The sequence below is a fragment of the Amphiura filiformis genome, chromosome 3 (genome assembly GCF_039555335.1).
Source record: "Amphiura filiformis chromosome 3, Afil_fr2py, whole genome shotgun sequence".
NCBI classification, from domain to species: Eukaryota; Metazoa; Echinodermata; class Ophiuroidea; order Amphilepidida; family Amphiuridae; genus Amphiura; species Amphiura filiformis.
The window spans coordinates 56998842-57016174 of NC_092630.1; the positions used below are offsets into that span (position 1 = coordinate 56998842).

Consider the following 17333-nt stretch of genomic DNA (forward strand, 5'->3'; position numbering starts at 1 on the left):
AGATGTATATCAGTAATGTAATACAACACTTAGCACACTCGTTACACTTAAATGAATAAAATGTTTAGGTGAAAAAGAAAGCACTCTTAAAACTAACATGAACAAAAATGTTTTGGAGGAAAAGAAAGCACCCTTATATTAACACTTGCATAAATAACACGTAAAGGTTTAAAAAAGAAACAGCTGTAAAATAATTTGAGGTATTCAGTGTTTAGCACCAAGCAATATACAATTATATATATTTGGCCAAAGTTATATATGTGACGTGTCATGTCAAAAGGAGACTTTTTGGGCAGGATCATAAATGGAGAAATAGCAAAAACTTTCACAATTTGGGTTTGTTGCTAATTTGTGATGTTTTTGATGTTTAAAATATTATTGGATAGTTTCAGACCGCAATATAACTGGTATCTTGTATTTTTGAGACATTTTTCAAGGTAATTCCTACTCTCAACATTGTAAATAATATTTTTAAAGGCCAATATCTCAATTTCCAATTTTATAATACCATAACTTACAAACTCAATATCTTCACTTAGGAATGTCCAATTTCATTGGGGAAAACGGCGTTGTGGAGCAAAATATCTCTATATTTAAGATATGTAAAAACCTCAAAATTGATAACCTGCCCAAAAGTGTCTCATATATCCTGTAAAAGGAGATCTCCTAATCATGTCCGTTAAACAGGACACAATAGAATCTAGCAAACCGATGAACATGCAAACTGATATCAGCTGTTAGCATCTCAAATGATATCAGTTTCCAGATGTCAACTAGTTGTACTGCCTTTCAGTACGAGCATGGCAACCTAATCAAAATCTAAGCATCTTTAATAAAATAGATCATGCAGTAACTATTTACATTTTGGTTAAATATATTATATTAGTACAAACAATTTATTTATTTATAAAGTAATACAAGGTAGCAGCTGCTCTTTTATTTTGTCTTATAATAAAAACATAATACGTACATGGATTTGAACTACAAGTCTTGCCATTTAAACACATCCCAAAGAGTAATGCACATCTTTTTGGAAAACTATAATGTATACTTGTGTATCAATGACATGTGTATCAAATTTTATAATTGAACCAGCAGAAAGAAACCAGATTATGTTATTCATATTTTGACAGCTTATTTGCATCAATAGCTTCAACATTGGCATATGGCACAACACTTTCAATGAAAAAAGATGCTGATTGATTCTGCAGTTGCATGAAAAGCATCTTAAGCAATGCAACATGACATTCTTTGCATCATGACCGGTTATGGTGGTGATCAGGCACTCTACATGTTGGTTTACCTCAAGATGGGTAGTGATGTAGGTGTGTAGTTCGCTGGTCAGTTTTAAAATTGTGCATGTTAAGTTAATAATGCAGAGCGAACATGGACATGTACAAGATTGGTTTGTCGGCACTATTGCAGAGCAACAGCAGACATCACTACCAAACTTCAGTTGAACCAAAGTATAGCAAAAAAAATAACTAGTCATTTCAATGGTCTGCTCAAGTGCAACTTAGAATATGCACTTTTAGGTGCTTTTTTAACATTTTTTTTCATTCAAAAGGTTGTCATGGTTTTCCAGAGAAGAAGACAAGTAAGTCTACTATTCTGTGATGTGTTTAATGAAAAAAACAACAACAACAACAACAAAAAAGACAATCTGCTTTTAAATCAAAATTGTGGTTAAAAAGGGTTACAATTATCTGAAAAAACTTGTTCATATCAAGCAAATTCCATACTTTTGCATGTAGTGTTCCATGTATGGCACTGAGAGTACTGAGGAGGAAGGAACTCTTGATTTTTACTTGGCTGGAAGAGTGGGCATGTGAAGCCAGGATTTCAAAAACTATGATGACATTATTGAAAATAGACCCAAAACATACTGATTCTAGCTTTTGAAATGAATTTTTCATTAGCTTATTTTGCTATAATTTTGTAACATATGCAAAGTTTGCTGCACATAATGAAAATAGAAATTTTAAATAAAACACACATTCTCTAAACCATTTTTCTGCAATTTCCAACCCATATCCCTGAAGCCTGCAAATGAAACACTCCTCAGCCAGACATCCCTGTACACACACACACTCCAACCATTTAGAACCCCTCCCACACTATTGTGCAGGTGAATACACTGTCTTCAATGCCATTTACCATTACAGGTTTAATTATATAGTGACATCTCTCCATGTTGCAAGGCTTTCTCTTTTGCTCTCAACAGTGCCATGTCTTCTCCCATCTTGAAAAGACTCTTCAAAACCTGCTTCTTCACCTTTTTCTACAGAAAGTGAGAAATATTGTAAAAAAAGATTCAATTAGAAATGTAATTCGAAAGTTGTTGAATGCAAGAAGCCGACTCTCAAGAACCACAACATCTAAAACTACATCTCTAAGCTGCATATAGCTATTCTTACCAACACACAAACATATAAACACACAATCATAGAAGGAAAGTGTTTTGGTCTTATTGTGGAATTTCCTGAAATCAGGAAATAAATATGTTAGTGTAATATTCTAGGTGCATAATAAATTGTGGTTTTTTTTAATTTAATACATATTAATATTTATTCAAATAAAAAAGGTTTATCTTATATAGCTTATTTGTGGTTTCCACATTAAATAATTTAGCAAAATTGTGATAACAAAAACTACTTTATTGCTGTTTGATCAGAAGATCAAAATATTGTAATTCATTTTAATTAATTTGTTAATAAAATTTAAAAAATATTTTTGTCCAAATGAAAAAAAAACTGTTAATTTTATATAGCTTATTTATACCTTTCAAATATTTATTAATTTTAGGAAAACTGTGATAAAAAAAAACTTCACAGCTGTTTAGCCAGAGAATATGTAATGTAAATATGAAACTGACTTTACCTATTAACATCTACTACCAAATACATTGCTGTTTGCAAAAAAGAAAAAGAAAAAAAAGTCCACCTTTCAAATCCTCTATAGATATGAATTAATATCTATTTTCAGATTTCATTGTTTGCTTCCTTGTATGTACAACAAGGATACCTGTATCAACCATCATGAATATAAGTAGGAGTACCACCAGCATGTACGCACTCTTAATGTTTTATACAAAGCTCTTATTCAATTGCAGTTCGACTATTGTAGTGTAGTGTGGTTTGGTCGCTTCAATGAAGATATGCGTAAATTAAGTGTGTTACAGAAGCGATGTGCAAGAATAATATTAGTACGTGCCAATTACCTTACATCTTCTGATAATATAATGTTTCCTATATTAGGATGGGAATCACTTCCTAATCGTGCAATGTATTTCAAACAGGTTTTCTTATATACACGAAAAGAATAATGTTAACACCAGACAAGCTGCGACAAATTTATTGGCTCTACCGCCTTGCATGAATGGTTATTAGGGTGCATCAGATGCCCCTCATGTCAATGGATTCATCTGTCCCTAGTCTTAAAATGTTCCTATTGTCACAAAACTAACATGTGCCAAGTTTGAATTAATTCGGAGGTCGTCCTGAGGGGCCACCGAGAGCCTAAAGTTACAATGTGTGTTCCTATGTAGTAAAGTTCGTTGACCCCTGTACAATTCCAATTAGAAGCCGATCGAACAATTTAAAGTAGCTGCCATATCAAAACCGTTTGGATTTAGAAGCTCAAATCTTGGGAGCTAAGCGTACTGATAATCATCTTTGAATCTGTGATGAAATTCCATCTCCAAAGAAATGACCGTGTGTTTTATTGTCAAAAGTGCCCCCACAGTCCATATTCTTGGGAAAATCTATAATTTCTGTCTTAACCAAGTGCTATAATACTTTATTTCACACTGAAAGTTGTTAATATGTACTATATATTGATCTAAAGTTCAGAAAATCTGCTTTGTAAAAGTGTAATGACAACCAGGACATCAACATTTGTAAAATTTGAGGTAAAAATTACCACAAAATGCCTATTTCACTGAAATTTTGTATCGAGGGCGCTTGTGCCAATTCCACACATGCTCATTTTGTTGGTGATTAATTTTATCACCGATTCAAGATGATTATCAGTACTAAGCGCAAAAGATTTGAGCTTCTAAGTCCTAACGGTTTTGATATGGCAGCTACTTTAAATTGTTCGATCGGCTTCTAATTGAATTGTACAGGGTCAACGACCTTTACTACATAGGAACACACATTGTAACTTTGGCTCTCGGTGGCCCATCGGACGACCTCCGAATTAATTCAAACTTGGCACATGTTAGTTTTGTGATAATAGGAACATTTTAAGACTAGGGACAGATGAATCCATTGACATGAGGGGCATCTGATGCACCCTAATGGTTATGATACTGAATATTTTAAATAATCTTTTTTGTACAGTGGGGTTGAAGTTTGGAACAAGCTGAGTAATGAATTAAGAAGCTCAACAAATATGCAGACTTTCAAGCAAAGATTCAAGTCCTAAAATTTTGTGCATATACTTGTAAATGATGTGTTTTTATTTACAGTGGAAACTCATTATAACGAAGTTGTCAGGGACAGAGAAATTAGTTCTTTATAACCAAATTTCATTATATCAGGGTTGTAAAAACAATAAATAACAAAAGAATTTTGTATCTTGGTTCTGGAAAAATACTTCTTTATAACAGGGTTTATCTTGTATCAGATTTCGTTATAATGAGGTTTTACTGTACTTTGAAAATTGTATGTATTTTTGTATTTTAAATTTGTACATGTATCTAATAGTTGTATATACTATATAAATTGTATGTTGATAATTGTTGCTTTTAAATTATTGTATTATGTGTAGCAGGGCCCCATGTTAGACCAGCTATTTGGCTGAATTGGGCTACCCTGGATTATGATTAAAATAAATAAATAAATAAATGTATGACCAGTAAGTCTCTGTAAGTGGAACTTGCTACAAGGTTGGGAGTATGTACATTGTCTCATTGTCTATGTTCTCTGAAGCAATTGTCTGTTCTTTGCTGTAAGTTTTGGTTCTCCACAGCAACTTTTTACTCAAATGATTTAGCTCCGATTAGGTGTTTAGAAAAAATGCTGCAGAACGTTGCCATTTTTACTACAGAACTACATGTATTTTCATGACAGTCAAAACATTTTTGTACACTTGCTGCAAAACCTTTTAACATGTTATTTTTAAATGTTTAACAACATACATGTATTTTGCCAAAATGTTTGCAAACAAATATTTTTAAAACATTTTAGCATTTTTAAAAGTGTTGTAGTGGTTTTACTCTAAGCTATATTGTATAACCAGGTATTTAATGTTATTAAAAGGTTTTGACCATCATAATAATTTAATACTATCTTTGCCACAACCATGAAGATGACTCAAACCTGAGACGAATATACCTATATTCGTCTCAGACTCAAACAGTGCATAATTCATACAAACCTTAATGTGCTTGGCAGATGATTTTCTTGACTTTTCCCCATTTTTCGCCTTTTTCTTCTTCCCTGTCTTTTTCTCTTCAGCTTCTTCTAGATGACACACTACACATTCAGGATCTTTCTGTGTCTCGGCAGGAGATGAGGGGAACAAATATACATCTTCTTCTGCTTGTCTACTGCCCTCTACTGAGTTGTTTAGGACTTGCTGATGCTGTTGGGAGTTGTCAGATTCACAACATGTTCCTGTGTGATAGAGTTTGGCATTTTGAGTTACAAAATTATAATTGTACATTATAGTGCTGCTCTATTCTCCAAATAAACTTTACTTTATGAGTGAATGTTGCGACTTTCATATGAAGAAGACGGCATATTTGTGACATAACATCATTAAATAAAATGGACTCAGGCTGTTGGACTTTCATACAATGAAAAAATACAATGCATGTGACATAACACATTCAGTTTGATCAGTTTTACAGCTGTGAGAGTTTTCCTGTGAACAATCCCAGTGGCATAGCATGGGTCATCATATTGGGAGAGTGGGGCAACAACCATGATAGGGGAACATCAGACCTGATGAGGGGGCACAAGCCATTTTCAGTAATTTTCCTACAGGATTTTCTCAATTTTCAAACAGATTGGGGGGGGGGGGCACGTTGACGCCACGCCACTGAACAAACCTTACATATTTTTACAGTTTCACTTTCCATTTTCAAAGATGATATGGACTCAAAATGAAGACTAATCTGAAAAAATTCTACAAAATAGTAACCCTCATGTGTACATACTTTTTGCAATTTTGAAATTAAATTACACATCCACCTGTTTACTAGGGCTGTTGTTGAAAAGAATTTTCAATTTCGACAAAGCAATACATCAATAAAGTTAACATTTCAAGTTCAAGAGACCATATAATCTGTCATTTGTTTTGTTTACAATGTACATCAAAATAAAACTGTTAACTATACATAATCATTCCACCATATCATTTTTTTAAATATTTTTTATACCTAGAAAAAAAAAGAAGGAAGTAAGTGGTAGGACCACCTGAAACAAGTTTATCACATGCGCCGTTTGTTCAGTTTGATCATGTTATCTTAAGCTTTAATTTCTAATATTTTAATGACAATTGGTCCATGCTTGTCTACTATCAGGAAAATTACTTTGTCAACAATATCGTTGACAACAGCCCTACTGTTTACTCACTTTCATTATAAACAGATGTATGATGATCCACAGCAGAATTGTTGCCTCCTGTATTGGTTCAAACCACATGAACTCACTGCTTGTCACATCACGAGATCTCTGAGTTGTGCTATGATTATCTGCATTTACCTCAATAATTTCACCTTCTTCTTCCGATGCCCCGTAATCCTTAACTGCTTGCTTTTTGGAGGCATGTTGTTTCTTCATCTTAGAATAATCAAAGTTGACTATCAACTTCTTTTTCTTGCTTTTTGAAAGTTTGTCAGTTTTCTTGATGTGGTTGCCATTTTGATCAATGTTGACATTTTGAGATGACTTCAAAGGTGGTACAAACTTTTTGCTGGACTTCCCCATTTTTCTAGTAAGATATTACCACAAAAAATGAATAAATATTGATTATAAAAACAGTGTATGTAGATGGTCATGTGTATTAATAAGTGATCAAGAATATATTCCAGAGTTCCCACACCTTGAAGCCTTTAAAATTCAAGGACTTTTCAAGGACATTCAAGATCCATAAGCATGATTTTCAAGGACTTATCACAACACAAAAAGCTGCATATTAACAAAAGTTACAGCTCCTCTCCACTCTCCAAATTTTGTTGGATAAAATTCCAATTTTCAAGGACCTTGTGCACATTTCCAGGACATTCAAGGCCTGAAAAGGTGTTTTCAAATTCAAGGACTTTCAAGGACCATGGGAACCCTGATATTCCTATTTAAATGTTAATTTACACTGATCACATTGTTCCCTTTTAATTTCGAGCCAAACAAATGAGGTAAAATGAAGAAGCTAAATTTTATTCCAGTGCCTACAATGTCTGTATAACTATATATATTACAAAACTGATATTTGTAATTTCATACAAATTACAACTAGTCCAAATATTTCCACTTACTTGCAGACGTTTCGGAAAATCACAGTTTCCTTTATCGATGCTATTGTTGTAGTGATGATCTGTGTACAGCAGATGATTTTTGCTGCTTAGCAACCAAGTTGCCAGTTGGTTTTTCTTCAGTTAAATCAGATCTTCAAAGATGTGACTCAAGTTGTATTGCCCCTCGTCTCTGTTCATGGTTTCCCCCCGCTTTCTGATGGTGATTGCCTCCTTTATCCATCTCTTATATCTATCACTCTCTTTGCCTACGATTCTAGCCTCCTCCCCAATTGATGACGTGATTGTTGTCTACTACATGTACGTGGTCAGTAATGGCCGATTTGTGAACCACCGATTGGGATGCCTTTCTGGTGGCTCTGGTTTTTATGTTATCACCAATTTTCTCAGCCTCAGTTTTGTGCTCCTCCAATCGCTTACCTAACTTTCTTCCTGTCTCCCCAATGTATGACAAATCACAGTTTTTACATGGAATTGAATATATAACGTTCGCGGAATGATGGGGTTCTCGCTTGTCCTTAGGATGGAGCAGTAGATTCCGCAGCGTACAATTGGGTTTCATGGTGGTTGAGATATTATATGATTTAAAAACTCTCGAGATGCGCTCTGAAACACCCTCCATGTAAGGTATAACAACTAAGCCTTTTGACTTGGTGGAATCGTCTTTCTTTGGTCTGTCTTTCTTAGGTTTAGGCTTAGCCATCTGGTTTTTCACTTTTTCAATACTCCATTCTGGGTAACCACAATTTTGGAGAGCCCCTTTTATGTGAGTTTCCTCCTCTACCTTGTCTTGCTCTTCCGTGACAATTTTGTTCTTTCTGTCAAGGAGGGTACGCACGACGCCAAGTTTCTTGTGGAGAGGGTGGGTGTCCTACAGTTCAAGTATTGGTTGCGGGATTGGTCGGTGTGTGTTGCCTTCCGATATACCATTAGCTTAACTGACCCATCATCACGGCGAACAATCAATGTGTCCAAAAATGGGATCTTACCATCTGCTTCCTTCTCAAAGGTGAACTTGATGGAGTCAGTGCCATCTTTGACGATCTGATAACTGAAGAAAAACCAACTGGCAACTTGGTTGCTAAGCAGCAAAAATCATCTGCTGTACACAGATCATCACTACACAACAATTGCAGCGATAAAGGAAACTGTGAGTTTCCGAAACGTCTGCTAGTAAGTGGAAATATTTGGACTAGTTATTTAGACTGAAATTACATATATCAGTTTACCATGAAAAGTCCTGATGAATATCTTCAAGAATATATATACAGTTAGCTTGCCGATCGTATTATTTAGCGGAGCTTCATGCAGCTGGGGGCGCGTAATAAATAAGACGCAAGACGCATAGTGGCTGATAATGCAAAGTTTATAGTGACTGATTCAATGATACATATTATACACATGAGCTCACACGCAAAGACATGTTAGCCATCATTCCATAGGTGAACTCAGAATAAAACAGGAGATCTCCGGATTTATATAACTTTAATAGTACATCATCGGCATTACAAATGCAAAAAGTAGAAAAAGAAAAACTGAATTGATGCATGCCAAAAACAGTTGAGTAGATCGTAGTTAGTGAGTTACAACATGTACCGTACAGTAGAGATTTCAATTGAATACCTGAGTGGAAGAAGGGCCCAACTCCAATTTTTTACAAAAATGAGTTAGACCCAGCATTTTATTGCCAGCAGACTGACCTTCCTTGTGTGTGAAAGATGAGCCAAAATCCACTCTCTAAATAGTCTTCCACGTACACTTAATCATGGTTTTCATGGAAGAAAGGCTCAACTCCATGGAGTTGGGCCCTTCTTCCACAAATATAGGGTTAAAGAGGGATTTTGTTCATCCATGAAATCTGCTTTTCACTACAATAAATTTTCTTGCTAACATATTACATGAGTTCTACTTGTGCAATTAATGGTGATTACCTAATTTCTGTAGCTATAACAGGTCGTGTGTCTTGAGCTCGCCACCTAAAAAAGGTGGCGACGTTACATTTTGCCAAAGTCGACTCAAAACAAATGATGATATCTGTCAAGCAAGAAGGTATTGTCATGCTTGTGGTCTCATTTTATTGCTAAATAAAATGCACTTTCAACCCTGTAAAAAGAAATACTTGAACTTTTTTAATACTGACACTGTGCTTCATAGAATTCAGAATGGGCAGGGTGGCGGTGGTGGGGGATGTGGTGGTGGGGGATGTGGTATACACAAACTCTATGGGATTGGTATTTTAGTGCATAATCTGCTTCTGTAAAGGCTGTAAATTGATTTGGACTCTATTTAGCATCTAAAACACTCATGGCCTTACCGCTAAACAATTCTACTAATTGTTTTTAATAATTTATGATTGGTTTAGTCTAGAAAATACAAACTTTTCCATACAAAACTACCCGTTGTCATATTAAACACTGACATAGTAAGTAATGCAGATGTCTTCAAAATCTAAAAGTTACTGTAAAATTTTAATTACTTATCCTATCATAGTTAAAGTATAGATTTTCTGAAGGGAAATTTGACGAGGAATCTAAATATGGACATATTTTTTCTGTATGGGTTAGGGGGAAAATGTTTAGGTTCAAAATATGTTGAATTGTAAAAAATCTAACATACTTTGGGACACCCTATATTCCTAGATTACCAAACAGCTGTGATTTTGGTTTCTTCTAAAGTCAGTTGGCTCTCCATATCCTCTAACCAAATAAATGTTGTTTACTTCCAGTTTATTACTGTAAGTTGGTAATAAGCAATGCATTGAGTGACCCATTTTTATCAAAATCTTTTTATTCCACCCTGTATAACTTGCAGGTCACCCTGTATAATGAGTTGAAATGTATATTTGAATTGCTTATGCCTTCAGCTTTCCAGAAATGTATACTTTTGCTAGTTTAGGGTTGATGATTGTCGAGATAATCTAATTAGAAACCCGGTTGGTGTAAAAATTTATAATATTTGTCATGTAACGCTAAGGGTGGCGAGTTCAGGACACACGACCAACACAGAACTGGCACTTGCAGTATATTAGTGGAAGAAGGGCCCAACTCCAGCTCGTATTAAGACCTGTACCGCTGCCATGGAAACATCATATATAATTTCAATGTATGTACTATTGTATGTTCATGTATTAAAGGTCCCTTGTCAATGAAAACGTTCTGTCTATAGATAAAACTTTTCCAAATATTAAGTTTTTTCTTAATATCTCAAAAACAGTTTTGATGGAGTTGGGCCCTTCTTCCACTCAGGTATTCAATTGAAAAAGCTTTCAACAGCTGCACAAGTTCCAACCATGATTGTATATCGCGTGATTTCAAACTACAACATGAACGCATGACCTTGGCTTGGATACAGTACCCGGTAATTAAAAAACCAACCAATCACCAGTGTGTTGGTACATGGTTGGATTCATTTCCGTGTTAAAAGCACACACAGTCATGTAAGTCGCACACGCTGTCACTGGCATACATCGCACACTCGCAGATCTTTCTGTTCGGGTCTTAGGCCACTAACAGTCAATTTTGAGTTTCCCGTCACATAATTTCTGAAAACAAGTGAGGTATATTTCTGCCTTTCATTATATGACCAACACGCATGTAAAATGTGTTGTTATTTACCGCTCACTCACTTGAAGATGAATGTTTAGCCCAAATGAGATTCAAAAGTACCCGGTATATTAAAAAGAGTCTGCAAGGTTGACAGCAAAATGTATGTTTTGATTTTGATTTTTCCACAAAAAATAAATGGATATTCATCATTTTTTTTGCAAATACATGTATAACTAGTTTTTATCTGTATTTTTTGGAAAATCACAATAATGAATTCAAGTGAGGGTCAGAAAATGAAGTGAGGGCGGGTGACGGGAAACTCAAAATCGACTTTCATTGGCCTTATTGCCAACCAAAATAAAAAAGTTTGTCAGCAAATTGTTCTCAAGTTGTAGATACTCCCGTAAAGTGATTCCAGGGTTTTATTTTGGCAAGTTTGCATTGATTAGTATATCTAGTAAAATACTCACTTTAGAAACCTGTGTCACTGACATGTCATCTGTGATTGCTCAACTTATTCTAGGCATCAGCTTTTGTCATATTTAAAAGATGATTTTTGAGCAGCTTAAAAGTCCACTCCACGACTATACATGTGCACGCTAAATCACGGCGACACATACACGTACGTGTAGCTGGAACTCACGGTCAGGGCCGAGAGTTCCAATTATTGGAACTACTTAGTTACTTAAGTCTTAGTCGACTGCGGAACTCACAGTCTCCAATGATATGATAGTCATTTATCTATTGGCCATTTATGGCTATCATTGAGACTGAGTTCTTATGATCCATTTTACGTTTCTGACAATTGATTTAGCTTGGGATTATTATTGGGGCAAACTTGGCAAAGGTTATTTATTGAATCCTTTCTTTCATGACCACTGATAATAAAAGCATCATAGATAGTCAAGTCTGCCAAGGACACTCGGCATGAATTGAAAGACCATGTCACTCTCGACAAAAGAATGCATGCATGTCAATGGTCATAAGACACCAATTTGGTGTTTGTTATGCTCCCCAGACAATGTACTACAAATGTATTTAAGGCTTATGACATGTCTGCCTAGTAGTAGACTGCGAGCATTTGACTGATCTTAAATTTATAAATTCTAGATATAGATATGCCCATTATTTACGATTCTTATTGAGTGCAGTGATTCATAGAGGTGTTCGGAGTAAACTAAAGATTCTACTTACTCAGTTTTGACTCAATTAGCAACAATTATTTTACATTCTGCTCATAAAACACCACATGAACACATTTCGTCACGTTTTTCAATTTTCCAGTTTTCAAATTCAGAACGAAAATGTAGATGGCGTAGATGGCGTTTTCATTTTTGGTTGGCTGCTCTCAGGCCCTGGTTGGGCTGAGTGATGATGAAGTGTTTTACAAATATTTAAAATGATAAAAGTAGGCCTAATTGGATTAATATTAAGGCTAACAATGTAACACACCTTAAATTTACGTTCAGTTGCACAATTATAGTTTATTATAAAAGAAAGGATGCAGTTTTTTAAAGTTGTACTTTGGTCCATTTAATTTGCTCATGGACCAATTTTTTAGGGACCGTTCATTATAATGAGGGAGGGGGCCGGGAGGCTAACCCCCCTATTGCGATGAATCAATTTCACATACCCCCCCCCCCTATTGAATCAAACAAAATCACCCCCCCCCCTCCTTTCAAGCAAACTGCAATATTAACTTCAGTCACAGAGATTGGGATTTTGACATTGGGGGATGGGGTTTTAAAACATTTCTTGAAGTCATAGTGAATCCAGCTCTTTTTGGGGACAAAATAAGTATATTGTACAAATGCGCGCGAAGCGCGTGAAAATTGTTGGTATTTTGAAGCTAAACAGATTAAATAAGGTGCAACAGTGGAATAAATTTGCCCGAAGCGCACAAAAATGTGCAATTTTGGAACTACAATGGCCAAATATAAGGTTAATTTGGTCAGAAACCCACATAGGCTTACAGGGAGGGATGATTGTATGGACCACCCCTGGCAAAATATTGGGGATTACCCCCCCCCCCGGAATCTACGCGTATGATAATAGATCTACTTTTGGTAAGAAAATTTATAGGTGTGTGCTTGCAAGTGGGTGATCATGTGGTGAGGAGTGAGTGGTTTGTGTGTGTAGCATGTGGCAGTGACATTTTTTTTTTTTTGACATTGGGGGATAGGGTAGGAAAAAGGAAAAAATTCTTGAAGTATAGTGAATCCAGCACATTTTGGCCGTTGACTAGGGGCCTATGTTTATGGTACAAGTAAAGCGAAGCGCGCAGGTTTTTTTTGTTGCCCTATTGAAGCTAAAATGGTGAAATATGGTGCAAAATGGGAACAATTTCGTGCGAATAAGTCATTAGACAATTATGTACGGTATGATTGATATTGTTACTAGACCTTCCAGGATACTTAGTATAATAAATAATAGTGAATGACTATTAAATTTCACATGACCCCCCCTATCAGGAAAAATAAAATTACATACCCCCCCCCCCTGTTTGTCAAAGTGTAAATAATCACATAACCCCCATATATTTTTCCCGGCCCCCCTGCCACATTAATAATGAGCGGTCCCAAAGTCCCCGCCAAAGTCATTGCAAAACTGCACCTTTTCTTTAAACGAGTCATTGTGAATGCGTGGCATGTAAATTAGATAGATGTGCATACAAAATTAGCTCACCAATCAGGAATTTTGTAATTTCAAAATACCATGGACGTACTTTTCGAGCCTAAGTTATTTTAAAAATCTCAAACTGAGAACTTCAAGTTCACGACCCGACGACCCCTTTACTTACTAGACTCTTAGGCCTACTGGGCCTATCATGATAAGGTCCGAGCTAAAATGGCTGGTCAAAAAATCCAAAAAAAAAAAAGCTAAAAAATACAGTGTTTTCATACTAAGAACCACAATTTAAATAGAAATGGAAAAAGAAAGTTTGAAAAGATGGATATGCCTGCTCTCGTTTTCTTTTCTTTTCTTTTCTTTTCTAGATTTTCTTTTCTAGCTTTTCTTTTTTCTTTTCTTTTCTTTTCTTTTCTTTTCTTTTCCTTTCTTTTCTTAGTCTTTTCTTTTCTTTTTTGTAGGCCTAATTATTGCTTTCTCAACATCTAAGCATGAAGATTACAATTAAATTAATATTATTACAATTCTGAAATTTGAGTCCCATTTCTGGTTCTACACCCCAGAAGTGCTCCCAAATAACGTCATGACATATGAATATCACCGCGAAGAATCGAATCGAATCCAATCCATGGCCATACATGAGAAAGACGCCTACACTTATGTTATTGTCTATGACATATGCCTATCCATCTTTCTTCAAACAAAGGCATGGCTACCGCAATCATGGCAATGGTTTAAGTACACGAATTGCCTTGGACAACAACAATGAACTAAAGATTAACATTGATTTCCTTAAAATATGTATTCGGACATCTTAACGAACAAAATGTATGTGACCAATATATAGAATATCAATATAAAGGCATCTGCATTTATAAATAAATAAATATCCCGAATATCATCAATCATCATTCATTGACATCATCATCTATTGCAGTTCAGTCCCAGAATATAGCCAAATATAGAAAGTTAGACATTTGATGTTTGACCGTGGCTATAGTATAGGCTTCATCCACACAAACAATGGCGTAAGCCACCTTTGTTGGTCATGGGCAAAATAAAAATTTCGGGGGCAAAGATGAAGAGCATGTTCTAGCTGGGAGTCTATAAAACGGGGACCCTGAAAATGGGGACCCCTTAAAATCACCTCATAAAGCTACTGACAAATTTCTAGGGGGTCCCCGTTTTTCAACTTTGTGGTCCCATTGACCCAGGGTAATCTGTAAGGGACCCCCTAGAAATTTGTCAGTAGCTTTTATGGGTTTTAAAGGGGTCCCTGTTTCGGGGGTCCCCATTTTACAGGTTACCCAAGGTATCTGTAAAACGGGGACCCCAAAATTTTGTATATTGGACAAAAACAAATATATAAAAGAAGTGCTTACTACTTTCATAAATTACATTTGTAATATTAGTAGATCAATGGTGAATATATTGGCGATATTTGGACACTCATCAGTCCTAAAATAGAGAAGAAATAGGGGTCCCTGTTTTTGGGGTCCAAGTTTTACAGATTACCATGGGTCAATCTGTTAAACGGGGACCCCAAAGGAAAAACGGGGACCCCAATGAATTTGTCAGTAGCTCAGACTCCTGTTCTCGGTTGCATTTTGACCCGCGGTATTATCGGTGGGATATCAACAATATCATACATACGGTATCGGGTTTGACATAGATCCTAGACTGTAGGCCTACACGTTAAGTCTTTGAGCTTCCAAAAAGCTCAATAAGGGCATAATAAGCCCAATCGGCATTGGAAGTTTGCAATGCATTGTAGGACAGTTTTTGCAGTTTTGGGACACTTTGTCCTTTGACCTTTCAGAAAATTCAGAAATATTGGGTTTTTGTACGTACAAAATATAATCTAAAATATTTTACAATATTTAAAATAATTATTAGGTATTTTTAATGATCAAAATTGTGACAATAATAGGAAAATTAATAATAATTACGTCAATTTTCCCGATATGTCAGAGGTCAAAGTATCCCAAAACTGCTCTCAAAAACCGAAAGTTTTAGAATATTGACTGCCTAGTTGAAATTAAACAAATTTGAAAATGATCTCACACAGTAAATGATAGGGCGCTAGTAGGCCTAATGGATCATAACATGTGTGTACACAATAGCTGACCTGAGATTGAGGAGAGAAAAAATTGGTAAAATCAGGAAAGTTGAGGAAGATAACAGCAGAGAAGATGATCATCAGTTAATATTTTGCCTCAAATCACGTTTATGATGTGCATGGATGTATTTGGTCGGTGCATGAGTTTATTATTGCTGAGTCAGCAGACGATAATCTACAGTATAATTATAGTAACTGGAGCAATTGAGGGTATGATGTTTGGAACATAGTATATTATGTTTATGAACCTACTAAAAGTTTGCCTGAGAAATTGTGCCCAAAACAGATGACTTATACAACAATTTCTGTCAAACTAAACCCACTTTTGACTCAATACGGCTGAATTTACAAATGCATCCAGTAAATTTTAAAAAAAATAATCCCAAAACCGAATGAATCTGTCGTTAGAGGATTTTTACGTCACCTCGGAATTAACGCGGTCCATGGGTCCAGGCTAAATGTTCCTGCCTGTTCAAAGCTGATTCGGAAAAGAAATGGAAGAAAGCAGTATCGACGACAAACGGGAGGCTTAAAGGGTTGCGTTACCCCGGCCCGTGGTCTTAGGGGCCCGGTAATGAAGTAAAGAAAATATACCTGAATGGGCCCGTAAAACGATGAAAGCAAAGAAGAGACATTAAGGGCATGTAAAAAAGAATTAGGGGTCAACAATCAACCATTTTATTAGTCGGCAAACAATTATTTCCGTCGGCAGCGACGGTGAAATTTTTTGGCATATTGAAGCTAAACTGGTAAAATATGGTGCAAAAGTATACCTTTTAGGCTAAAATGGCTAAATATGAGGTTAATTTGGGCAGAAACCCACATACAGGTGTCAACATGGGAGGGGGGGGTGATTTTCCACCCCCTGTGAAAATATTGGGGGGGCAAAATCAAGAAATTGTGCGCAAAATGCTTGTGCTGCAAAAAGTGGAAATTTTCGTAATTTTGGGTTTTTACTGGGGAAACTGGGGCGGCAAGAGTTCTGACAAGGGGGGGGGGCGATCCCGTGGACCCATCACTGCCCACAGTGACTGCCTACGTTCTGTTTTAGCTATCAATAACATACCGTATTGAGCGAGTCGAGATTTAAAACTTAAAAGAAAATACAATAGGTGGTTTACAACATAAGCATGATAAGCTGAAAAGATTGTTGTCCTTGGGTTTTTTTATTCTGCGAAATATCTTTTGAATATTTTTGCGACGGTGTTCTTGAGGCATTCTGTATTGTGTTTGATAAAAGTGTTAAAAAACAAATACTAATTTGGATTATTGATACCGATCAACTTTGTATCAATTGTTTGGTGAGACATAATTGATTATTATATTCCACGGCAATACTCCAAGTTCTTCAGCTTCAGTGATGAATTATGTGCTTTTCTTCGTAAAAGGTCATTGCATTATTTGGACCTCAATTTAACAAAATACTGTGCAAACGTTGCTATCCGATCCCTTAATTGATCAAAACACTAATTATCTGTAGAAAATATATCTTTACCGTAGCTAGCTGTTTTGTCATTTATATTCTAATTAAATGGATAATCAATTTTATTACTTTTCGTAA

At 35.7% G+C, this 17333-nt stretch overlaps 1 protein-coding gene across 1 annotated transcript; it reads right to left on the reverse strand.

Annotated features, from left to right (window-relative positions):
• Nucleotides 1-5382: 5382 nt before the first annotated feature.
• LOC140148805 (uncharacterized) lies at nucleotides 5383-12322 on the reverse strand. The gene is made up of 3 exons (XM_072170877.1): nucleotides 12220-12322; nucleotides 6585-6942; nucleotides 5383-5621 (listed from the first exon to the last, which is right to left on the reverse strand). Exons 2-3 carry the CDS (start codon nucleotides 6936-6938, stop codon nucleotides 5574-5576), a joined length of 402 nt encoding a protein of 133 aa, XP_072026978.1. The 5' UTR covers nucleotides 6939-6942; nucleotides 12220-12322; the 3' UTR covers nucleotides 5383-5573.
• Between the last annotated feature and the right edge of the window lie 5011 nt (nucleotides 12323-17333).